General features: G+C 55.7%; 1 protein-coding gene and 1 non-coding gene across 7 annotated transcripts in view; both read left to right on the forward strand.

Annotated features, from left to right (window-relative positions):
• CNTN4 (contactin 4) overlaps positions 1-26001 on the forward strand; it is a 765413-nt gene that overhangs the window by 705927 nt on the left and 33485 nt on the right. For all 6 annotated transcript variants that reach the window (XM_066245034.1, XM_066245033.1, XM_066245036.1 and 3 more), the window contains one exon: positions 23494-23669. In XM_066245034.1, the coding sequence (XP_066101131.1) occupies positions 23494-23669 (176 nt within the window). The remainder of the gene's footprint in view (positions 1-23493; positions 23670-26001) is intronic.
• TRNAV-CAC (transfer RNA valine (anticodon CAC)) lies at positions 9614-9689 on the forward strand. The gene has a single exon. It is a non-coding gene; the product is annotated as a tRNA-Val (tRNA).

Below are 26001 nucleotides of genomic sequence, written 5' to 3' on the forward strand. Positions count from 1 at the left end.
CTGGGAAGCCGGGCTGCCGTCTCCCAGCCACAGCTGTTCGTCTGCTTGGGGAAAGCTCTGTGTATAAAGGAGAAGCCACACGATACAGACAAATGGCTCTTTCCCCGGTGAACGTATCTTCGTGTGATGGACTCCCCGCCAGCCTGGGTGAGATTATGGTTCAGCTTTAGCACGAGAGAGAGAGAGAGAGAGAAAGAGAGAGAGCAAGCAAAATAATAAAACAGCAGATTGTGACTAGTAGACAGCTTGAGACTCTGTAACATCCTTTTTCTAAGTGGTGTGACTATGGGAAGGAGGGAAGATCAGTGGAAAGGACAGGGAACTGAGACCCGACCCACCTGGGCCCTGGGCCCCGCTCTGTCCCTGCCACTCGCGGGACACGGAGGATGTCACAGGGCTCCAGACTCCCGCCTTCTCACCGGCAGAATGACTAGCCTTGAACAGAGAGCACCAGGTCCCTCCTGGTCCTGGACTTCTGTGATTCCAGGAGAATCAGACCACGAAAGCCCTCTAATTTCACTTTTTTTTTTTTTTTCACTCAACAACAACCAAAAAATTTGTTCACGGGCACTCTAACTCAGGATCCCAAAGAAAACGCGGTCAAATCATTCACGTGCAAGAGGTCCGCATCATGTGACCATTCACTGTCTGTGAATTCAGGTCACGGTCCCTGAATAAAGAGGAGAATGGCCGTTTAAGTGGTGCGGGCAGTTTCACCAGCCAGTCCGTCCACGAGAGGTCAGGAGGCGAGGGTCTGAAAGGACACCGGGCACAGCCGGTCCAGGTCTCCATGCCCCCCTCGCAGTGGGGTCTGGTCACCACATGGAACGGGACTCCCGTGTGTGAGGGCATGTTGGTGTTCACCCACGACAGCAGCCCAATACGGGCCAGCCACCTCGGCGAGCATGCAGCCGGAGGAAGCCGGGGAGGACACTGGCACGGTGATGGCAAGGCGGTGCCCTCCTGAGGGCTGGTGAGGGCGGTTTCCACTGTCGTTTTACTCACTGACTGCAAACCTGGGCCCCGTGAAGATGGACCAGGGAGCCAGGAAATCGTGGACGCTGACAGTGGCCCAGAGGGGAGCCAGGCTTGTGCCCATCCGCTGACGAACGGGTAAACCAACTGTGATCTATCTAGAGACAATATAGTAATTATAATAACAATAAAAATACCGACACATGGATGGACCTTGAAAACACAACTCTAAATGAAAGAAACCAGGCATAAAAAAAAAAGGCCACATATCAGGTGGTTCTGCTTACATGCTGAGTGTCTAGAACAAGTTCATAGAAACAGAACGTGGGTGAGCCCGTGCCAGGGGCTGGGGCGGAGGAGGGAGAGGGGACCCACTGCTGACAGGTGCAGGGCTTCTGTGAGGGCCGGGCTGCTGTGGGATTTAGGAAGCAGTGCGGGTGGCTGCACAGATAGTCACAGTAACACCCTCCCACACAATGAATTACCGACTTTTAAAGGGTGAGTTTTACATTATGCGCATTGTATCTCACTGTAAAGGGGAGAGAGAAGTAATGATCTGTGGTGCACACCAAGAAAGGAAGGAAGGAAGGAGAAACAGGAAGGGAAGCAATGGGGGAGGCACCCACTGTGATATTGGGGAGTCAGATGTCCTTAGAGCTTGGAGGGCCTTGGGGTCCCCAGCTTCACGGCTCCCAGTCCTGCCTCCGTGGGCAGCGCCTCTCCCTGCTCCCCCGCTGGCTGGCTGGCTGGGGGGACCCTGAGGTCAGCCCAGGGAGCGGCTGGGCCAGGCTGAGCTCCGGGAGAATTCCTGAGCTCTCTGCTCTTCCCTTCCCCCGTCTGGAAAACGAGACACGTTTTTCACCTCTGTCTTCTATTGTTTTGGGTGTTTGTGTGTTTTTGCTACCAGGCTGTGATCATGTACACACCTCCTTAAGTAAGGGGTGTGTGTGTGTGAGTGTGTGTGTGTGTGTGTGTGTGTGTGGCTGTGCTCACACGTGCCCACGGATGCTCGTCTTCATAGTTCACATTATCAGACTCGCTTTGTTGCTAGGATAGTACGAGACATTTGGATAACTTTTGTCTCCGGTGCAAAACCCTCATCTAACTTCATGTTGGGACTGAGTCCTCTTCTGTCCTTCAGAAGTCTCCTCTGGCCATCTTCTCAAAAGAAGTTTCCTCCTATTCTTCTTTCTCATGGTACTTTATTCATTTCTTCCGTGATAGGCACATAATCTAAAGGTATTTCTGTTTTTGCTTACTTGTGCCTCCATCTCTGTCACCCTGACTCGAATGCATGCCTTGAGAGGGTCAGGGCCTGTGGTCTGTCCCCACAGCCTTGAGCACATGCCTCGCATGTGTCAGATGCTCTGTACGTATTGAATGAGTGTTTATGTGAATGAGTGAATGAATGGATGGATGAATGCGTGGATAGGTGGATGGATGGATGGGTGTATGGATAGGTGGGTGGGTGGGTGGATGGATGATGGATAGGTGAATGGACGGATGGATTGGTGGGTGGATGGATGATGGATGATAGATGAATGGATGGATAGATTGGTGTGTGGATGGGTAGATTGATGGGTGGATGGGTGGGTGGATGGATGAATGGATGGATGGATGGATGGACGGACGGACGGACGGATGGATGGATGGATGGATGGATGGACATATGGGTGAATGGATAGACAGATGGGTGGATGGGTGGGTGGGTGGATGGATGGATGGATGGATGGACATGTGGGTGAATGGATAGATGGGTGGACGGGTAGATGGATGGATGGATGGATGGATGGATGGATGGGCGGACATATGGGTGAATGGAGGGTGAATGGATGGATGGATAGATGGATGGACATATGGGTGGATGGATGGATAGATGGGTGGATGGGTGGATGGATGGACACTTATCTAGGCCTCCTTATGCAGCATATCAGAATCCTCTGAGTCTTACAGTCGACTCAAAAACTGGCCCTGCTGGAAGGTCCCCGTGAGGTCCTTGGAAGCGATGGGCTCTTGTCTCCTAGCCCCTTCTATTTGCAGAAGAAATGGGAAAGGGGAGATTTCGCACCCAAGCTAAGACCCGACTGCCTGTGCCTCCTCCTACTGCACCATACTGCCTCCCAGAGAAACTCGGCGGTTGCTTGTTCTTAAACAGCCACTGCGCACATTCATACGTGGCAGACCAGGGAGAAGTCAGGGTCCTCCAGGGGGCACCGCGGAAGGGACCCAGGCTTTGCTGTCTGACAGCCTGGTTTCATACCCCCCCCCGCCTCTGCCCTGTGGGCCTGGGCAGCTCTGTGACCTGTGACCCAGTCCCCCTTGGCCGTTTCCTTTTCCTCCACGAAGTGGGAAGTCCTCCCTGGTGTCAGCATTAGGGTTCTCTCCGCAGCGCACTCACGGCTCCTGGGCGGTTGGTAGTTCCCTTTCAGTGGAGTCGGGGGTCACTGGTGCTTCCGCCCCTCCCCCTGCCAGCCCCCCTCACCCCCACCGGTGACCAAACCCGCGTCTCAGAGGGCTCGCCCTTGCCTCTGACCACGGCGGCATCTTAACGGTACCAACACCCCTGCTGCGCTTTCTGCCGCGGCTCCGAGGCCTGAGAGATTAGCTACTCTCTTCTCCAAAAGAGTACATCATTGCTTTCTCTCTCGTTCTTGTATTTATGTTGTTTGCCCTTGCGCATGGATTATAAAACCCACAAATCAGTGCTCTCCGCAGGCAGAGCTGTTCAGACCCGTGCGGCGTCTTGTTGCCCCGGGTCGTCAGCAAGCCAGCACCGCCTGCCCCGGCTCCCGGGTCCCGAGGGATGGTGGCGTGGGCAACCGGCTCTGTGACGATCTCCGAGTGACTTGTACTTTGTCAAGGGACAGGTATGTGTTCCCGTGGAACTGACTAACCTTCCCCTGTGCGGTGGGCATCATTTCTACAACGCCAGCGAATTATTCTGTGCGCTTGGAAAGACGGATATCAGCTCCCTTTAACCCAGAGCCCACAGAACGTGTCCCCTCTGCCCCGCCCCAGCCCGTGGTTACCTATGACAGCTGACCGACCGGAGGCTGTCGTTTGTCAAACAACCTGGTTTTCATGTAAAGCACCAAGGAAGCGACGTGGCCTGAGTTTGGGAAACTGGGTGGAACAGTACGTACGTTAGGTCGGTGGCATGGTGGCTGGTCTTTTCCTGCCAGGAGGAGAGACGGCCGAGGGGGTAAGAGACCGCCCCGTCCACGCCCATGACGCGGCAGGGGGGGGCCGGGCAGCACAGACGTGGGCACAGGACAACGGGACAGAGGGGCGGGCAGGTCAGAGCCGGTGCACGGGCGTGGAGCGGTGAGGAGATGTCCCGTCTGCCCTGTGGTTTGTCGTCCCCGCCGTAACGAATGGGGCGCGGTGGACAGGCTGGGACAGCAGAGCGGAGCCAGGGCCGTCCAGGCAAGCAAGGACACGTGGCCGCTCCTGGCCATACCGTCAGGACGCTGGGGGGGTGGGTGATCAGTCCAGGGTGTCCCCCCCCCCGGGTTCTCTGAGGAAACAGATGAAGTGGGATGTGAGTTCACCGTCACTCATGGTTCAGCCATGGAGAACATGCGCGTCTCATCCGTTCAGGTGTCGGCTCCTCCCAGGACAGCGGAGCTGCTCGTTGTCCAGGAGGATGGTCTTTCGTCTGCGCTGGGGCCCTTGCTCACTGTCAGCTTGGGGGCGATGCTGACGTCTCCTGCCCGGGTCTCCGTCAGAGACGCAGGGAGTCTAGCAGAGGGCTGCCGTTCTCCTAGGGAAGGTCGGGCGGCAGACGAGAGACCCGCCCACCCACTCGTTACCGGGCACGGGTCCTCCACCGGAAACAAACTAATCAAGAGTTGAGATTTTTGAGGCTCGGTCGTGGCAAGCCAAAGGAGCGGGTTTCTGCACTAAGACTTTAGGGGTCTCCTGTAAAGGTTGGCCACACCCCCCCCCACTCATGCAGTAAGACTGGGTTGATTCGAACACGCAACAGTGGGCTCCTTAGCGAGGACCGTGCAACCTCCCTTCAGATCCTCACCGCCCGGCTCCTCTCTGGCCGGGGTTCTTGGAGAATGAGGACAATACTCATTTCTCTGAGATGGTAGGTGTCTGTCGTGAGGAGGCGTTGTGCAGACAGAGCACAGGGCCCAGGACCCGAGACTCGGGGACGTTCTGCTAAACATCAGGGCCGTTCCCTCCTGGAAGCAGCCAGCTCCGTGGTCGTGACAACATCACCCAGCCATCCAGGGTCAGCTCCTCCCCCCACCCCACCCCCGCTACTGACCGATCCTGTGACCTTCCTCAGCCTCAGTTTCCTCGTCTTCGAAGTAGAGATAACCATGTCCCGATGACAATATTTTGTTTTTTGGTTGATTTGAGAGAGAGAGAGAGAGAGAGAAAAGAGCATTGATTTATTGTTCCGTGTATTTTTGCATTCATTGACTGTCTTATAAGTGCCCTGACTGGGGATCGAACCCCTAACCTTGGCTCATCAGGATGATGCTTCAACTAACTGAGCTACCCCACCAGGACAGGAAATGAGCCCTTGGCTCTCTGTCTCATGCCCCTATGCCCACAGAAGGGGTTCTGACTGCCCACCCCCTGGTGGAAACAGAACAGACCGTAACTCTGCTTAGAGAAGTAACCCGTGCTGACGCCGTCCTGACCACTCAGTGCCACGCCCGAGTGAGCGCCGGCCCAAACCGCGGCTGCCGTCTCTCCCTCTTCCCCCACGTGGTTTGTACCTTGCTACATTCCGTTTGTTAGCTCAGCTTCTGCGTGCACATCGGTCCTTCGAACCCCACGCTTTTGGCCGGTTCACAAAGTAAAAAGATGTGTATGATTCGACACACCCTATAAAGTACCTGCAGGATGTTTCTTCCCCACCCTGGGAGCCCCTAAAGTCTCTTCCCCACTCTGGGAGCCCCTAAAGTCTCTTCCCCACCCTGGGAGCCCCTAAAGTCTCTTCCCCACCCTGGGAGCCCCTAAAGTCTCTTCCCCACCCTGAGAGCCCCTAAAGTCCCTTCCCACCCTGGGAACCGCTAAAGTCTCTTTCCTATCTTGGATAACCTGTTTCCTGGATGTTGTGTATTTCTTCCATTTTTCTGAAGCTGATCCTACAGGGTTTTCCCCAAAATCACCTTGTTTGTCTTCACATTTTGCTTCTCGGGTGTTCCCATGGTGATCGTTTGGCCGGGAGTGGAATTCTAGGCTAGAAACAATTTTGCTTCTGAATTTTGAAGGCGTGATCTGTTTTCTTCCAAATGCCAACGTGGCTGTTGAGAAGTCTGAAGGAATTCTGATTTCTGTTCCTCTGGGTGTGACCTGGTTGGGGTTCTGTCCCTCCCTGTCCCTGTCTAGACCCTCACGGGCTGATCTGTCCACCTCCCTTTGTTCTGAGATGTCACCGTATGGTGATTTGGGGTGGAACCGACTATTCCCCGTTCCGACTGGTGCTCGGTGGGCATACTTAATTTGGACACATATACTTCTTTTTGTCCTGGGGAGTTGGGGGAGGATTTTGTGGAGAACCTATTTCTCTCCTGTCCTTGACCTGTTCTCTTTTCCTGGAGTGGTCCTGTCATTCATTGCTCCTCTTCCCTCCTCCCTGAGTGTTGGCCCTTGGTGTTTCTGCCCTGTCCTCCGCACACTTTCCCCAGGGTCCCCTTCCGACTCCCTTTCGTCTCTGCCGTTGCCCATCGAACAAGGGCAGCTGGCTCGGCCGCCCGCTGAAGCCGCCTCCCCAGGAAGGGGTTCGTGGAGACGTGAGCTGTAGGAGGGAGGCAGGTGCCCTGCGGTCCGTGGCACTCCAGGGTCACCTCCCCAGGAAGGGGTTCGTGGAGACGTGAGCCGTAGGAGGAAGGCAGGTGCCCCGTGGTCCCTGAAGGATTTCGTGGAGACGTGAGCCGTAGGAGAGAGGCAGGTGCCCTGCGGTCCCTGGCACTCTAGGGTCACCTCCACAGATCTGGTAAGCAGACTCTCAGAGGACACCAGAAGAGGCCGACCCTTGGGCTTTAGCATTTCCAGCTGGACGCGGATGGAAGAACGGCGTCTTTCTTGGCAAACTGGAAGCCAGCCTGCGGTGGCCAGTATGGACCTGGTGGCAGAGAGACCCCCTCAAGCATTCACATCGGCGAGATCCTGTCCCTTTCCCCAGCAGGATCGGGGGCCGGGGGCCGGCGTTAGAGCTGAATGCAGTTGATGCCTTACATGCTGACCCTGACGAGTTTCCATGGGGGCCGTGCTGAGAGACCCCTCCTTTTCTGGGGACCAGCCCCCCGGAGGTCAGCCTTCAGTAGGTTAACCTGAACCTCACACTTGTCATGGCTCAAATTTCTCGGAACTGTCTCTGAAGATTCCTTACTTAGAGCCTTGTTTCTTTGTACGTGTCTGAACTCCTTGGGTCTTGTCTCTCTGAAAGTATTAATGATGGATTCTCTTTAAATGCTTCAGACTGGAGCTTTTATGTTAGAAGCCATCCTCAGAGGTCCAGGGATCCTTAGTTTTCTGGCTCATATTGAAGACGGAGGCTCTAAAAGGCCGTGAGGCTGTGGGTGAAGGTCATTGACTACGAGGTCCGTGGGATGGAGCCGTTTCCTTGGGGAGCCCCCCGCCCCCACCATGTCAGTATTCTCTGGTTTTTCCTGTTGGGTTGATCACAGTCCCCAGTGAAAGAGGAGTCCCTCTTCTCAGAGGACAGACACCTTGCTGCCCGTGTCCTGGGACCCGTATTGGGAAAGATGGGAGCTGGAATCTCAGCATTCGCCACGGAGACATTCACACAAGCCCGGCCACCGGCAGCTGAACCCTGTGTCCTCTGGTCCAGACGCGCTCCCTTGTCACCTGAATGGAGACTAAAATCCCAGCACACGTCTGGGGTGAGGAAGGCCAGTCACCTGGCCGTGTGGAATGAGAAGTCTGGGGACTTCATTGATGCTAAAAGCATTCACCCCACGCCCCATCACCTTGTCTCTCAGTGGTTCCCAATGCCACCAACCCCTGAATCTTTGGGGGGCATTCTGAACAACACATCGGGCTGCTTCTTGTCAGTCCCCATTGCTAGCTTAAGACTCGGGGCTCCTGATCTGCTCACTCTCTGCCTGTTTCCCGACATCCCCTGTTTTCATGGTTATGGCTCATAACCATTCCCTCTATCCTTACAGGCTTGTAGCCATATATATATATGTATATATGTATGTATGTATGTAAAAAAAATAAAATCCCTGTACTCCAGTGTAAAGAGGTGTAGAGAGTTCCAGAATCTTAATCGAGTGCTTACGAAGAGGAAATGAGGTCGTGTGTGGACGGGAGCTAGCGTGGCATCCCAGGCGTAATCATCACGATTCTTCTCGTTGCTTTTTTGTTCTTCAGTTCTTATCAAATCACCCCCGCGTGCACGTCGCTTCTGCCAGCCAAGTGGCCAAATACGGTGGGGGGGGGGGCCTGTGGCACCGAGACCCAGGTGGTGTGTCTGATGATTTCGGGTCCCCCCTTAGCCACCGTTCTGCGGTTGTCTGTCCGTCTAGCCACGATCATTCCGACCGAGCTCGTCGAAGAAACGGGTTGAGTGCGCACGACCCCCCGGCCGCTAACACAACGCGGGTGCCACGCCCGTGTGGAGCCTCGTGTCGTGCCGCCTCCACGCCGGAGCCGAGACCTAGTCACTCCTGGTCAGTTCTGCGTCAGAAGGCAGTGCCCCTCGGCGGGCCGGTGCCCGCCTCCCCTCCGTGCAGACCCTCTGAGAGGAGCCGTCTCAGAGCACCTGTGGGGATCGGCACATTGCAGGTCCCCAAAGCGACTCTTCGTCCCGGGCGATCGTGGCCTCGGAGAATTATATATAAAATAGAAGGCAGGAGGGGGAAGATGAAAGGTTTTTTTAAAAAAAGATTTCATGTTGTAAAATCAAAGACATCACTCGGCTGAAGCTTTGATCTATACCTTCATGTCCGTCAAAGAAAAAAAAAAGTGTATTTTGGGCCATGCCCCATAAGCGACGGAAATAACCCATGAAGAGAGCTGTAGACATCAGCATAGCAAGTTGTGGAGGAGCTGGTTTAGTTATTCACCGGTTATTAATCTCCTCGGCACAGGGTCATCTGGTCCTGTCTTCAGCATTTTTCACAGTACCTGATGATGTCCGCGGAGTTAATGGAGGTCCAGGGTGTGGATACGACCAGCATGTAATCTCTCGATTTGATGTCCTTCTGGGGGTCGGCTGCAAACGTGGTGCCCTGCCCCCCATCCCCTGGCCAATGAGCGTGGCAGCAGCGCCCGGGGCCGCCGCTCTGGGGGTCCGTGCCCCGTTCAGGTGAGGCGGCGTCTCTGTGTGATGATCACTTCCCTGGGCTTCCTCCACGGGCGGGTGGCACAGTGAGCATCTGTTCTCATTTTCAGGGGCTGTCAACTTCATTTCCTCTTCGGCTTCCTGATGAAATAGAGGCAGATTTTGTCATGACTGAGAGGCCTACAATATTTCTTTGGAAACTTACGCTCACATTCTTCTTTTTCTTTTCAAACCAAATGCTGCTCATTTGCTCCCCCCCTCTCAGCATGTTTGGGGGAAGCTGTTGGTCTTCGAAAGTCCCTGCAGTTACAACACACGGGCCCAGGCACAGATGAGCTCGGTCAAAGACAACTCCCACGGGTCCTGGCCGGTTGGCTCAGCGGTAGAGTGTCGGCTCCACGTGTGGAAGTCCCGGGTTCGATTCCCGGCCAGGGCACACAGGAGAAGCGCCCATCTGCTTCTCCACCCCTCCCCCTCTCCTTCCTCTCTGTCTCTCTCTTCCCCTCCCGCAGCCGAGGCTCCACTGGAGCAAAGTTGGCCCGGGAGCTGAGGATGGCTCCATGGCCTCTGGTTGCAACAGAACAACGCCCCAGATGGACAGAGCATCACCCCCTGGTGGGTATGCCGGGTGGATGCTGGTCAGGCGCATGTGGGAGTCTGTCTCTCTGCCTCCCTGCTTCTCACTTCAGAAAAATACAAAAAAAAAATTAAAAAAAAAAAGACTACCGCCACGGTGATGACGATGATGATGACAAGGATGGTGATGACGATGATGGCTAATATGTAGACATTCTAGTCAGTTACCTGCAGCCATCAGACTGTTGCAAGCTCAGAAACCGGTGAACTGACTTACAAGTCAAGTGGCCTGCCCAGAATCGGTCAGCAGGAAGCGGCAGAGCGGCTGTCAGCGTCCAGGAGTCTCTGGCCGCCCGGGCCGTGTCTGGGTCTCCACGAGCAGCTCCCTCCCCCCGGAACGAGCCCCTTCCCGCTACCAGACTCCGCTCGGCGTTTCCACCCAGAGTTTACCTTCACACCTGAAAGGAGCTCCTTTTTCACTTGGGATTTCTGTCCCAGAGTGTCAGCGGGGATAGACAGGAAGAGCATAGTGGGCCATTTGCAGACTTGGGGTCTTTTCTCCTCAAGAAACGGGGCGGTATCACTGCTTCTGCTGGGCTCTCCGTGACAGCTGACCTTCTGTGACAAGACCGCCTCTAACCTGTTTATACTCATTCACTCCTTGAGTCCTCGGCGTCCGGGGTAGATGTTACCCCCACAAATCCGGGGACACTGAGGCACGGAGAGAGACAGCGGCCTCCGTCGCATCAACACGTTCTGTCGGCGGGAGAATTAGAATTAAAACCCGGGAAGGCGGGCTCCACTGTCCACATTGTCTGTCCCTCAACAACGCCGACTGGTCCTTCAAAGGGTCCGGTTTTCCGGTAGACAATCCACTGAAATGAGTATTTTCCAAGCTTAGAAATGCTTGACACTCGTGTACCTTGGCCTCCTCGTGAGCTGAGCCTGCAGTTACAGGAAGGGTTCTATAAAACAAACCAAGACGTGTCTACCCTTCGGGAGCGCTGGACAGCAAGGCCCCGTGACGCCCTGTGGCTCCCCAGGGCGGCTTCTCCCCGTTCCCAGTCTCCCGCTGACTCCTGCCCTCGCCTCCTCGCCTCCTCGCCTCCTCGCCTCCTTGCCTCCTCGTGCTGGGCTCCCGGGTTCCCCGCCCCCTTTGCGGGCCCTGACTCCGGCAGTTCCACCGGTCGGTCCCCAACATTGTGTCACATTCCATCAGCACAGAGTGAGAATCAGGCAAAGCTCATTTGCACCTGCAGGTTGGCAGCCACCCAGACGCCTCTTTCAGAGTGAATTAGCGCGAGCCGCGAGGCGCGGTGGCATTGGGACGGCCATCCGTCATTTCGAGGGCTTTCCAATCAGCCCGGCGTGGGGGCGCGTCCCTGTTTTCTCCCTCTAACGAGGTCTGTGGCCGGGAGCAGGGCAGTCACCTCCTGGAGGGAGCCTCAGGTTCCCTGTCGGCTAGAAGGTGAGTGGATCAGGGAGTGGTGACCTTTCCCTGTTGATTCACTCCTTCTGCAGGTGTTTATTGAGCACCTGCCGTGCCGGCAACCACGCTGTCTCTAACGGGTCCGTGCTGAGCAGGCCAGACCTGCCCCTGCCCTCACTGCGCTTGGGGTTCAGGAAACGCGTCAACGCGGCGGTTCGCCACAGATCCGGGCACGCGGTAAACGTGTAACGTACGGAAGCCCCAACGGTGACGAAAGCGCCAGAGCCTGACAAGGCTCACGGTGGCCACCAGGGTATCACCACCATCTCACCAAGAACCCGAAATGGAAACCCCAGTCCGAGGGCACCAGGCAGCTACAGATCATCTACTCGTTCTCTTACTTTATTTATTTTATTTTTCCACTTGTATCTACGACCTGACAGATAACCACAAAGCCAATGGGAAACGTTTCCTAAGCATGTTACTGGGCCACCTGGATGAAGTATACTGCCACCTATTACTCTTGGCTAGAGTAAGAAAGCCAAACATTTTAAACAATTTTATTTTATTTTTTTTTAGTAACAGTGAGACAGTTAGGGACAGACAGACAGGAAGGGAGAGAGATGAGAAGCATCAATTCTTCATTGCGGCACTTTAGTCGTTCATTGATTGCTTTCTCATATATGCCTTGACCAGGGGGTCTTCAGCAGACCGAATAACCCCTTGATCAAGCCAGTGACCTTGTGCTCAAGCCAGAGGCCTTGCGGTTTCAAACCTGGGACCTGAGCATCCCCGGCCGATGCTCTATCCACTACACTACTGTCTGGTCAGGCTCAACAATTTTTCTTAAATCACCCACATTAAAACTTCTCTTGACAGATTTATGAAAATCATAAACAAATGTTACCCCTTGCATCACCCAGGGGCATGGTCACTGTCATCACTAGAAAGCAGGAGTGCATCACTCAGCCCTGTAGAGGCTGCACTATTTATTTATTTACTTATTTATTTTGTATTTTCCCGAAGTGAGAAGAAGGGTGGCAGAGAGACAGACTCCCATGTGCGCCTGACCAGGATCCACCAGGGACGATGGATCTGCCCATCTGGGGCCTCGCTCTGTTGCAACCAGAGCCATTCTAGTGCCTGAGGCAGAGGTCACAGAGCCATCCTCAGTGCCTGGGGCCAACTTTGCTCCAATGGAGCCTTGGCTGCGGGAGGGGAAGAGAGAGACAGAGAGGAAGGAGAGGGGGAGGGGTGGAGAAGCAGATGGGCGCTTCTCCTGTGTGCCCTGGCCGGGAATCGAACCCGGGACTTCCACATGCTGGGCCGACGGTGTTTGCATTTTTTATTCATGTTTTTGTGCCTTTTCCAGCCACTTCTGTTTGACTTGCCACTTTCTCATCAGTTCCACGCCTCCTCTTCCTCCTGGTGATTTGCTAGTGACCCTGGTCCCATTGGGGACGAGCTCATTCACAGCTCTCCGACCACGAAGCCAGGATGTTGTTGGTGTGTGACGTGTCCTTGGTATCTTTGGATTTAGCTACTAGCTCGGAGCATCTGGCACCGAGCGTCGACTCCCATGCGTGGGCGTTTATGCCTGGACCAGAGGTTACTCTGTCTTCTCCACTGGCTTTTTGTTAAGGAGCTGACACTCACTACAGTGACCTCCTCCCCTTTGAACGTCACCCCCATCTTACCCTCAAAATAAGTCTCTGCTTTCCCTTTCTTCCCCACAAGCAAGCTCCGGCACCCGTCGTAACAGGAAGGACCACACCTCACACTCGGGTTCATGAACACCTTACGGTGTAGGAAGCCTGTTAAAATCCACTCACCCAGTCTGAATTTCATAGTCATCCCGGGATGCCCCAAACCATCACTCCCAAAGTACAGATGATAACGTGACAGCTCAGAGCGATCAGGTGGCTTCTTGATGGTTCCACACGTGCCGAATCAGCGCTCTTTGGCCAAACCTGGAAACTAGGCTTCTAAGACACTAGATAGACCAGGCCCTGGCCGGTTGGCTCAGTGGTAGAGCGTCAGCCTGGCGTGTGGGAGTCCCGGGTTTGATTCCCGGTCAGGTCACACAGGAGAAGCGCCCATCTGCTTCTCCACCCCTCCCCCTCTCCTTCCTCTCTGTCTCTCTCTTCCCCTCCCACAGCCAAGGCTCCATTGGAGCAAAGTTGGGCCAGGCGCTGAGGATGGCTCTGTGGCCTCCACCTCAGGTACTAGAATGGCTCTGGTTACAATGGAGCAATGGCCCAGATGGGCAGAGCATCGCCCCCTGGGTGACATGCCGGGTCGATCCTGGTCGGGCACATGCAGGAGTCTGTCTGACTGCCTCCCCGTTTCCAACTTCATAAAAATTTAAAAAAAAATTTAAAAACTAGATAGACTGTTTTATAGATGTCATCCTGCCGACGTTTTTGGCAAAACCTGTGTCAACACTGGAGCACCCCTACAAGAAGGTCTTTTCCTTCAGGAGAAATAACTCCCAGCTGCCGTGTCTGAGGCGAGCCCTGGGCCTGGGCTCATTTGCCGTGACTTGAGTGTCCCGCGTCCTTCCGGGCCCCCAGCATTGTTCTCCGCCGGGGAAGACACGGCGGGGTGTTCTGGCGGCTGCCGTGCCTCACGAGAGGCACAGTGTTTGCTGCATGAATGCTGCTCTCTGTCCTCGAGTGAAGTGGCAGGGCCTGGTGTAGCGGCCAGTAGCAAGACGGACTCGCGTCTCCGAGCCTGTCCGACGCCCGACCTCATGCAGGAACAGGTCCCCGCGGGGTCGGCCCCCAAGTAGGAGAGGCTGGTGGACACGGACGACAGGCTGTTTCTAACTGCGGGGTGAGCAGCAAAGGCCCATGTATGTCTCGCCTGCTGGACAAAGGGACACACTGGGTCCTCTTCCGTCGCTCTGGGAGTGTGGGCTACTTTATGCTGCGGCAGTGGTCGAAACTGTTCACTCTTTTGCACCACAGCCCCGAGGGGGACACCGGGGAGCCTCAGCGTGAGTTACACAAGTAACGAGTGTCTACTTGTGATAAGCTGGCCGGGGTCTCACCTCACTGTCTTCCCTGCCATGTCGGGAGCTGCTTGAGTCCCGTGGACGAGCTCGGGCGTGAGTCCAGTTCCCGCATGTTTGGAAAAATGAGCTCAGCAGGAGACATCTGCGTGCACACACATGAGCGTGCACGCGCGCGCACACACACACACACACACACTTAGGGGGGTCGTTTGTCTTCATTCAAGTAAGTGACATGTTTCTGCAATGAGGAAGCAGTTCTTCTTCTTCCCTTTTTTTTTTTTCAATTGACCAAACCTAACCGGGAAGCGATTTCTCTTTTTTCCTTTCATCGTCCCCATCTGAGGTGTCTGGCCAGTTGTTAACGTTGGCCGTTACTCGATGTTTTTTAGACAATCGCAAGCACCATGGTGCTTCGCACGGTCACTGCGGGGAAACCCAACTACCACCGCAGTCGGTGGGCGGCAAGGCCGCAGACAGTCTGGGACTCGGAACCCAACCAGAGCTGGACGCACGCCACACCGCGGGCGGAAGGGGCCATGCGGGGCTTCTCCGCCCATCACTCTATATACACGGGGGGCGGCTTGCCCACCAGGGCTCTCTGTGTGGGGACCCTGAAGACCAAGGAATGAAGAGCTGTTCCACCAGGCTGTCTGCTCACTTTCAGAGACTTCTTTTCTGGCTGTGTGCCTCAACCTCCCCCCCCGCCCCCGCCATGGGACGCGTGTCCTGGGGGCAGCGGGTGGCCTCTGCGTCCCAACCCGCCTGTGCCCTCGTCCTTGGCGTTTCTCTGTCCTCACCCTGTTTGCTCTGCCGCCTGCCTCCCTGTCCTCTGCCCACGGCAGGTGAAGGCTTTTCAGTGAGTGGACGTTCGCTTCAGACGCTTCTGTCCACTGCACTTCATCTGAGACGCACCTCACGTTGGAAAACAGCTCTGAAAAGAAACAAAGTGACACTTCTCTCTGCTCCTCAGACCCCCGCCGACTCCCTTCTCTCTCTGGGCCAGCCGCGGTCCTGGGAAGGTGGGCTCCCTGTCAGGGGGGCAGGGGAGGGGAGAGGAGGCCAGGCGGCGACCGCACCCCCGGCCCCGAGATCCCCCCACCCACCTGGGCTTCCGGTCGCAGCCTTGACCACCGGCTGTCTGACTGTCCTCCAGAGGACGGGCGGGCATGGTGTCTGAGCTGAGAGCCCCTCTAACCTCAGTCTCCTCCCTCTGAACCCCGCTGACGGGGTCTGTGTGCAGCTCACGCTCTGATCCACGCGAAACCACAGGAGTGGGTCTCTCCCAGCCGCCGGACTCAGGTCTCCCCCACCGTGTCCACCGGGGTGCCTCCGCCACAGCAGGGCCCGGGGGCCTGTCCCTAGCTGTCCATCCCGAAGGGTCTGGGGAACGAGTTCGCTTGGAATTGTTGACGAGCCCCCAAATCAGCTAATCGGTGTGTCCCAGACTGCTGGGGGCGGGGGAGGCAGTGCATGGGAGAGGGACAGTGCATGGGAGAGGGGATTGCTTGTGTTTGTTTCAGAAAGCTGTACACATCCCCCTTTGTGCCGCAGACAAAGCAAGGGGGCCCATCCTGCCCGCAGAGGTAGGAATACCCTCTTGTCTCAAGTTCCGTGGGCTCCTCGGTGACCTTTCCTCAAATCTCTAAGCAAACAGACTCAGCCTGCTTCAGAGGATGAGACTCACCGCCCGTTTCCTGAGACTCAGAGTCCCTAAACAGGAATCTGAAAGCCAGGAGACAGTGGCAGACGGGGACAGGAGGGAGGGCCACCGCTTCCTCCCTCTGCTGGGGCTGCAGCGCCATCTGCTGACCGGACGCGGTCCTTCCCACCGCCCGCCGCGGGCAGGCAGACAGGCAGAGGGGGCCCCAGCTGTCACCCCGCATGGGGTCCTGACCGTGGAGGTGGCAGAGGAGACAGCGGATGAGGTTGGGGGAGTGGGTTATACTGAGAAAAAAAGGAAGTTGATTAAGCAAATATGTTTTCTTCCGTGTGCTTATTTATCCAGTATCGACGTCATCCAAGATGTGTAGCTATGTGCGTCTTGTACATGCGTGTGCGTGAGCGCGTGCTGAGCGTCCACGACCAGCGCGCACACGGGTACCCGCCCCTTGGTTTCTCAGATCAAAGGTGATTAAGGGCGGTGAGCCATCGTGTCCGTCCTGCTCTCAGAAGGTTCAGGAACAGACTCATGACAATGGCTAAGGATGACATGTCACCGATAACGTTACATTGTTGCAGGTCTCCATCTCATGGGAGGGAAGGAAATGAGAAAATGCGGTAAAGCAACAATTGACCAGCTTTTTGTGCCTTTCTGGCAAAGTTGCTACAAGTTTGAAATCACTTCCAAATAAATTATTTCTTAAATAGATTACTTTTTCAAAGCAAGGAAGGAAACAGTACATCCTAAACGTGGCCACAGAAGTCAGGAATGATCCCAGAGGCAGGACTTGAGGTGACCCCGTGAGTGAGTGTCCGTGGCCGGTTATGTCCCATCGTCACACGAGTCAGGGCCAAGCGTGGGAGACACAGCACAACTTCCTGCTCGGCAGGAGGCTCCGAGGTCAGGGGCGTGTTGGCATCTGTCACCTGCTGCTCGGCAGGAGGCTCCGAGGTCAGGGGCGTGTTGGCATCTGTCACCTGCTCTCAGGTCAGCCACTCCCCTTTATCCACTCCAGTGAGTAGGACCAGAGCTGGACACCGGGGACTTAAAAACAGTGTCCCTGGCCCCAGGCACCTGGTGACGGAGGAGGCGCTGGTTATGCGTGAACGACACTCCCCAGCCTAGCTTACCGTGGGAGAAACGGAACAGGCCGTTAAGGCTGAGGAGCTCCACAGGAAAGGACCAGGTGGGAAGGAGGGGCGGTCAGGAGAGCCGCGGGGAGCGGAGGGGTCACATGGTCTTCGGAGCTCACGGGCTTCCTCCCACCAGCCGGGCTGGCTCTCACTGTAACCGGGCACCGCTCTCTGAGGGTGCCCGGCTCTGCCCCAACGCCTGCCGAGACTGCGGCCCGTGTCCTCCCAAGCCAGCCCGTTTCCCGGGGGAAAGACCGCGTCCTAGATAGAAAGCCCTCCCTTCTGCAGGGCCAGCAGGTGCCCCTGTGCCGTCCTGCTCTCCCTGCCTGGGGGCAGCGCGGAGCAGCCCGCGTCACCGTCTGCCTGTGGACCCTCACCTGCTCGAAGACCACGTCCACCTCCTCTCAGTTCTCTTCCTCGTGGACGGGATGGGGCTCTTGCCTCTCTAACGGGGGGGGGGGGTGCCACCTGCTGTTAACCCCCAGGGGGTGGGCGTTAGCCTGCTTGGCAGCTGCACACACCCCATGGTCACTGATGTGCTCATGACTCCAGCCGGAGCCTGCCCCTGCCCCTGTGTGGCTGAATTTCTTAACGGTAGCTCTTTGCCTCGATTATGATTAAATTTTATCCTGAATGAAAGAGGTTGTCTAGCTGGAAATCACTGTGAATTTTGATTCTCATCTAATGTGTAGGATATTCTTCTTGGCTGGGTGTTTTATGCAGAGTTGATGAGTATAGTTTATCCAGCACCAATTTTATTTTTATTGGAAAAAAAAAATCAAAACAGGACCAACTGAGGAGTGCTGGCATCCATTCCTAGAGAGGCCACCTCCGGGTTCACTGGGGTCATTCACCAGCCGTCTTTGTCATGGCCTGTAACTGCTATTAAGAATAGTTCTTAGCCCTGGCCGGTTGGCTCAGCAGTAGAGCATCGGCCTGGTGTGTGGAAGTCCTGGGTTCGATTCTCGCCAGGGCACACAGGAGAAGCACCCATCTGCTTCTCCACCCCTCCCCTCTCCTTCCTCTCTGTCTCTCTCGTCCCCTCCCGCAGCCAAGGCTCCATTGGAGCAAAGCTGGCCCGGGCGCTGAGGATGGCTCCATGGCCTCTGCCTCAGGCGCTAGAATGGCTCTGGTTAAAACAGAGCGACGCCCCAGATGGGCAGAGCATCGCCCCCTGGTTGGCATGCCGGGTGGATCCCGGTCGGACGCATGCGGGAGTCTGTCTGTCTGACTCCCTGCTTCTCACTTCAGAAAATATACAAAAAAAGCCAATAGTTCTTTGTCTTGTCCCACCACGCCACGCTACACCCAGTGTCATTGGAGGTGAGCCAACCGTCAGCACTGTGACAAGCTCCTGTCCTGGATGCATCCCATGTTTTTTTATATATTGTCTATCTATAAAAATTAATATATGACAAAAGGCACAGCCTGACTCCCAGGTGCCATCCCAGCCGTCACCAGCAGGAAGTTCACTGCCAGGAGGGGAGGCACGCCTTCCCTACGTGGGGGTGGCTGACACGCACGTCACGGTTCCCCCTGACAGGCACCGAGTGACTCTCTGGGCCCTGTGAGTGACAGGCAGAGGATGACCCGCTGCTGTAGGTAAGCCAAGGCCAAAATGGGATTCTTATCCTGTGGACCTACGGGCACGTGTGTTCATGGGTAATGAAGCCCTGGGTCAGAAAGCGTTTCCACTGACAGGGGAGGTGAGAATGTGATACGACTCGGATAATAGGTGTTACAATGTATGCATCGACCTGTGGACCTAATCATTTACAGTGCTTAATAATTACCTCTCTCTCTCATGGTTGTCATGATCATCAAAGCACTTAGTTTATTTCCTGTCCTCTATATAACAATTTCTTTTTTTATTCTAGGAGGGTTAGAGCCCTTGGTGAATATGCATATGTATACACATCTTTAAGCGTAAATTTTTCTAGGGTTTTTTTTTTTTAAGTTAGAGGAGGGGAAGCAGAGAGACAGACTCCCACATGCACCCTGACCAGGATCCACCCAGCAAGCCCCTACCAGGTGATGCTCTGCCCAGCTAGGCTGCAGCTCTGTTGCTCAGCAATTGAGCTATTTTCGTGTCTGAGGCTGAGGCCATGGAGCCATCCTCAGTGCCTGGGACCAATTCGCTCAAACCAATTGAGCTATGACTGCAGGAGGGGAAAAGAGAGACAGAGAGAGATGGATGAGGGTGAAGAAGCAGATGGTCACTTCTCCTGTGTGTCCTGACCGAGAATCGAACCCAGGACTTTCATGTGCTGGGCTGACGCTCTACCACTGAGCCAACCGGCCAGGGCCTGTAGAGCTTTGACTTTATCATCCTCCACAGGATGAGCCAGCCAACAAGCAGGAAAACTGGGCTGTTGCTGGTCCTAGTCACTGTTGCTATGTAATTACCGTCTAAGTCCAGACCTCGGGTCACATCGTGAGCTCTGATTGCCTCGGAGGGCTCTGTGCACGGAACGATGGTTGGAGGGACTCTTCCGAACAGAAGGCGAGCAGGCGGCATCTTCCTGATCCTGGTGAATTAACAGCCGAAGGAGGAGAGACAGGCTCTCGTGCGGAAGATGCACCTGTCGATTCACGGACGGCGTTGGCATTCAGCGTGCAGGGAGTGAGCAAGGGGAGCAGCGGCGTCCGAGGTCACAACACGGGAGCACGGGAGCTGGGACAAGCGTGCGGTTTGAGAGCGCAGGGGGCTCCCGGGGTTCTGAACCTCTTCCTGCTGCACGGACGGCGTTTGCATTCAGCGTGCAGGGAGTGAGCAGGGGGAGCAGCGGCGTCCGAGGTCACAACACGGGAGCACGGGAGCTGGGGACGAGCGTGTGATTTGAGAGTGCAAGGGGCTCCTGGGGTTCCGAACCTCTTCCGGCTGAGCTCCTCCACGTGTGTAGAGCACGTGCCTCGCTTCTCCTCGATGCTCGCTCCTTCGGGGCTCGGGACGTGCCACAAGGACAAGAGCGACCTGAATGAAGTAGTAGCCATCAGCGGCAGCGGCTGTGCCAGCGTCGTCCCCTCATTCAGAGAACCTCTCGGGTCCCTGCCGGACAGGCGGCTACATTCGCCAATAATAGGGTCTGTCTGTCCCCGATCCCTCCCTGTGCAGAAAGGGGTGGACTGTTTTGTTCTTCAGGAAACAAGTGTCACTTAAACACATGAGCCGGGATTGCGGACGAGTCCAGGCACGGGAGTGTGAGCCAGACCCTCGCGGCTCAGCCGGCCCTCGCCGGGCGATTAGGGAGCCAAGGCACTCTTAGAGACCTGCGCCTGGCGAGCTGGCTCGGCACTCAGGAACCTGGCGTGCGAGCTCCGAGCCGGCGTCCGCCTCTCGAGCGGAAAATCGTCGCTGCTGCTTAACCGGTCCGAGGTCATGGGTTCCTCGCGCTGGAGGTGAAGCCCTCGGAGACCATCTTCACTCCTGGCCTTGGCATTTCTTCTGCACTCACACGCCTTCCGTTGACCGCAGGTGCTCAAGGGTGCACCCTGCTAGGTTATGCCCTTGAACTGTTTCCTCTGGGTGATCTGTGAATGGAAACCATGTTTTCAGCTCAAGAAATGAGGCCGCTTAGGACAGCGGATGGTTTCCTGACCACTCCCAGACCTCAGTCTTCCCTTCTGTGAAGTAGGGGGAACAGCACCTGCTTGTTGAGAGTCAAGGAGATAACCTGTGTAAAGCACGTAGCGCAGTGCCTGGAAGGTGACGAGCTCGGTGACTACAGACGTTGTTTCCTTGTTCTCATTAACACGTCTCCTGGCACCAGGATTCTGTCGTCCGGGCAACTCACAGTGCGTGCTTGGAACATCAGTCAACCAATGACTGAAAGTATCTTTTTTTCTTTCTTCTTTTTGGTATTTTTCTGAAGTGAGAAGCGGGGTGACAAAGAGACAGACTCCCGCATGTGCCTCACTGGGATCCACCCAGCACGCCCACCAGGGGGCGATGCTCTGCCCATCTGGGGCGTCACTCTGTTGCAACCAGAGCCATTCTAGCACCTGAGGCAGAGGCCATGGAGCCATCCTCAGCGCCCGGGCCAGCTTTGCTCCAATGGAGCCTTGGCTGCGGGAAGGGAAGAGAGAGACAGAGAGGAAGGAGAGGGGGAGGGGTGGAGAAGCAGATGGGAGCTTCTCCTGTGTGCCCTTGGTGGGATTCGAACCCGGGACTCCTGCATGCCAGGCCGACGCTCTACCACTGAGCCAGGGCTGAGTGAAGGTATCTTAAAACAAAAATCAAAATAGCAACTCAGAGAACAGCAGAAGTAGGAGACATCTCTCCAAATAAAACCCATGGACGCATATGATCTTAGCCGGGGATTATTCATTCATAGATGAGGAAAAATTTAAGTTAAAAAATGGTCAATGGCAGGTTCAGTAAAAACGGAGTTGTTCCTAGACCCTTACTTAGAATTATTTATTCTAAACTGATTTGCTTTCGGGTCCTTCCCTCATTAAAAAAGAAAAGAAAAGAAAAGAAAGAAGAAAAGTCTCTCTTCCTGTCCATTCTGGCGGTCGGTTAATCAGTGGAGCCGATTTTGATTATGTGAAATAAAGGATTGTCCCTCCTGTGACCCCGTAGTTCTCATCTCTCATCCCATGGACGTCACTCGGTCAAGCTCACCAGCCGCTGACCAGGACGTCTGCCCATTTTCTGGGAGCAGCACCTGGAGGCTCCACCCTCAGCATCTATTCACAGCCCTGGGGCACCCTTTCCAAACACCTGGCTGCGTTTGCTTTCGATATAATTGGGTTTTCCAATGCTGTTTTAAATCCTCTCTTTACAGAGGAGATTGTAGCACGGGCTGTTGGGAGGAAGACCCGTCAAGTTGTCTCCCGTGAGACAGTGTCGTGGAATCCCCGTCTGTGACTTGAATCTGAGGGGAGCACGCTGCATGGGGGGTTTCGCCCCCCAGCCTGGAAGGCCGTCCTGTGTGTGTGTGCAGAAGGGGAACTCATCCTGGTTCTTTTATTGTTCTGCTTGCTCTTGATTTGTCGTCTCTGTTGCGATCGGCTAGGCTGGTTTCGTTTTGATTTGGTTGAACGCAGATGAAAGTCTGGGGCAGGGGTCCCCAAACTTTTTACACAGGGGGCCAGTTCACTGTCCCTCAGACCATTGGAGGGCCGCCACATACAGTGCTCCTCTCACTGACCACCAATGAAAGAGGTGCCCCTTCCGGAAGTGCGCCGGGGGGGGGGGGATGGATAAATGGCCTTGGGGCCGCATGCGGGGAACTAGTTAGGGGACGCCTGGTCTGGGGTATGGCCTGACTCAGAATCCCATTCTGTAGGCTCAGGTCTGAGCTGTCTGGGGTCTCAGGCTCGCTCTTCACGTGGCGTTCTCGTTCTCTGGCGCTGTCTATGAAGGTGACGGGGGGACCCGTGTGAGCCCCCCCCCCCAGCTCCCCGGGTGTGCAGGCAGCGTGGGGAGTTTATGAACTGTCTCCGCTCAGCAGGGCCCTGCTGTTCCTTCCCGGTGGAAACTGCAACAGAAGGAGGGATTTGGAAACAAACCAGCAGCCGTCCTTATTTTAAAGAGCCGCCACACAGGTGTTGTGGCGTCAGCGGTATGCACGGCGGCATTCTTCATCATCATCGTATATCGAGGATAAGCTTTTCTGAAATGTCTACTGGTTTCAAAATGAGGTTTCGGACCTCTTTATCAACATAGAGCCCCGTTCAGCAAATTTATCTATTTATTCTGATGGAGGTAAAGATACAAATCTAGGTAATCATAGATTAAGTAGGAAAAAAAGACACAAAAAAGCGGTATGTGTGGAACATGTTTACAATAGGACAAAACACAAGTGAAAAAACTCTGAACCAAAGGGGCAAGGAAGTGATACCACAATAAAAAGAGAGGTTTAAGCCGGAGAGCGAGAGAGCAAATAGGGTTTGTTTGTGTGTCTGTTTGTTTCTTTGTTTGGGGGAGGGTTGTCTCTTTCTATTAACTTTCCTGAATTTCCTAGATTTCCCATACAAAGTGACACAATGTATCACTTTGATTAAAGGGGATGGGGGGGTAGTCCAACCAACTTTACCTTAGCCAAGATTTTCCCATTTTGCACTCAGCTGAGGAAATGCCGCTTCCTCCAGGCGGAGGGGAGGGAGGAGCCCTTCCGAAAGAGGTGACTTCAGAGCAGACCTCACCTCTGGGTGCCCCCCGCCCGGCTCTGCGCCCCCCCCCGCCCCCGGGGAAGCCTCTTCACATAATGAGCGTTTTCATCTCTCAGATGAAGAATGACCCCCCTGCTCCCCACCCCCACCCCAATCTGAGCCTGCCAGCTGACTGAGGTTGGCCGGTCAGCGCTTAAGAGAAAAATAAAGCTGAACACCCCTGCGGGCTTCCCCCTCCGGGATTCTCCGGGGTTCTCTCCCGAGCACCAGCCCCCAGACCTTGTTGTTTCTCTTGTCTCCGCTGTGCAGACCCGACCCGGGTGATGGTGCCTCCCTCCAGCATGGACGTCACCGTCGGGGAGAGCATCGTTCTCACCTGCCAGGTGACGCACGACCACTCGCTGGACATCGCGTTCACCTGGTCGTTCAACGGGCGCCTGATCGACTTTGACCGAGATGGGGACCACTTTGAGCGCGTCGGGGGGGTAAGTATTCACGCCGGGCCGTCCCCGGGGAAACCGTGGGCCGCTGGCTCAGCGCAGCCTGTCTCGGTGGGAAAGAGAGGCCGCGGGATTTCTCCGACAGTCTTGTTCACGCGCCTGACTCACGGAAAACCCTTGGTTCCTCCCGGCTCCGTTTGGCCTGATACGTGCAGCGTCCCCTATGGAGCAACCCTGTCTGGCGGGTGTTCCCCTCAACTTCCTCCTCCACTGTCCTGCAGGTCAGCGGTTCCTGACCGTGTGTGCAGGAGCAGGCCGAGGCTCAAGGGGTCCTGGGGCCGGCCAGGGGCCGCGCAGCCTCTCGGGGGCGGCACAACTCAGCTTCAGACTGCGGACCCGCGCTCCGTGCCCCGACCTTTGCCGTCGGCCACCATGGAACCTCACCAAGACACTGGCGTGAGGACGATTGGGGGGTGGGTACGTCCTGTGATGTCAGGGCCGTCTTTCTGGAATCCGCAAGTCTGACCGGATGATGTGTTCTATCTCCTGGTGACTGGCCTTCACGTGGTGGAATTTAACAGAACGAAAGGCCCTACGTTTCATTACAGTACGTAAGAGATCCTGGCGCTCACGCCCAGAAGAGGTTCAGTGTGCACACAATTCGGGTCTATCAGGGTCGCTCCCCCAAAACACGTTTTTCTGCCTCGACACAGCCCCGTGACACCCCCAAAAACGCCCTCTGCCTGCCCTGCTCATGGAGGGTCCGCCCCAGGGCCGTGGAATGGAAAAAACAGGGCTGTGGTGTGAAAAGCCATCCCCACCCACCAGGCTGCCGTCGGGGTCCGTCCTGTCCACCTCCTCTTACCCACACCCCTCGGCTGAGAGTGGATGGACTGAGGCTGCCAGAGCTGTCCACACGGTGGGCTGACGGAGGGCCCGTTCTCCGCTCAAGCATGGGACTGGCCCGGTCACCTTCTCACTGCCTTTCGTGCAAGGGTGTCCCTCTGTCACATCCCAGGACACCCACGGTGATGTCATGGACGGTGTTCTCAGGGGTCCCGGGCATCATATGTGACCGGTATCCCGTGTTCAGTGCACAGGAGAGAATCAGTTTGTTGCATCAGGGATGTTCGGGTCACTAGCGGTTCTCTCGTGGAACCCCGCTTGAGGAGGGCTGGGTGCCGTTGCCGTGGCAGCCGTTCTGGACCTCTCGGACATCGTCCAGCCTGACAGCCTTGACCGAGGGGAGAGACGGTCACGATGGCACGAGGGCACTGAGGATGGTTACTCCCTCCGGGTCTGGAAAAGCACCTCGCTCAGTGCCTACCACCTCAGAGAGACCCGAGGACCTTCCATGGTTGTGTGGACTGAAAGGCAACAGTGATGCTAGTGGCAGCAAAGTATACAATGAAAAAATAAAATGAAAAGAACCTTTGAGCCCTGGCCAGTTGGCTCAGTGGTAAAGCGTCGGCCTGGCGTATGGAAGTCCCAGGTTCAATTCCCCGCCAGGGCACACAGGAGAAGTGCCCATCTGCTTCTCCACCCTCCCCCTCTCCTTCCTCTCTGTCTCTCTCTTCCCCTCCCACAGCCAAAGCTCCATTGGAGCAAAGTTGGCCCGGGCACTGAGGACGGCTCCATGGCCTCTGCCTCAGGTGCTAGAGTGGCTCTGGTCACAACAGAGCAATGCCCCAGATGGGCAGAGCATCGCCCCCTGTTGGGCGTGCCAGGTGCATCCCGGTCGGGCGCATGCAGGAGTCTGTCTGTCTGCCTCCCTGCTTCTCACTTCGGAAAAATACAAAAAGAAAAAGAAATTATTAAGTAAGAATCTTTGTAATTTAAGCAGAGTAATTTGGTTTCCTACTAAAACCAATGTCTCAGGCATAAGAAATGATTTTAAAATGTGTCCTTCAAAATGGCATGGGCACCACCCAATCAGAACATGCCCTGCCAAGCAGACCGAGGCTGGGTGGGGGGTCAGCCATGCTGAGGCAGGTGGAGCCAGACGCTAAGGACCCTGTGTAGAGACCTCGGTCTGTAGAAACGCATCCTCACAAAAGATGTTGGTGTCAGAGTGAGAACAGCCCTCGGCGTGAGAGCCACCGGGATCACCTGTGTGCGCCAAGTTAGGACTGGACAGTTGAGAGGGCGCAATCCTGAAGTCTCCAGTTCCACAGTCCTGCTCCCGGGTCAGCGGGGTGGAGACCCTGCGTGCCCCGGCCCCTCTGGGCAGCTTCTTTGGCGTTCATGTGTCATTGTCCCCAGTGGCCCCCGTGCGTTCTCGCCGGGAACAGAGGAGACCACGGTGGGGACACACCCAGCTGGGTCCTGCTCTCGGGCTGGGACGTTATTGGGGATCTCAGTGAGACTTGGTCAGGGC

Source organism: Saccopteryx bilineata, chromosome 10 (assembly GCF_036850765.1).
Source record: "Saccopteryx bilineata isolate mSacBil1 chromosome 10, mSacBil1_pri_phased_curated, whole genome shotgun sequence".
Lineage (NCBI taxonomy): Eukaryota > Metazoa > Chordata > Mammalia > Chiroptera > Emballonuridae > Saccopteryx > Saccopteryx bilineata.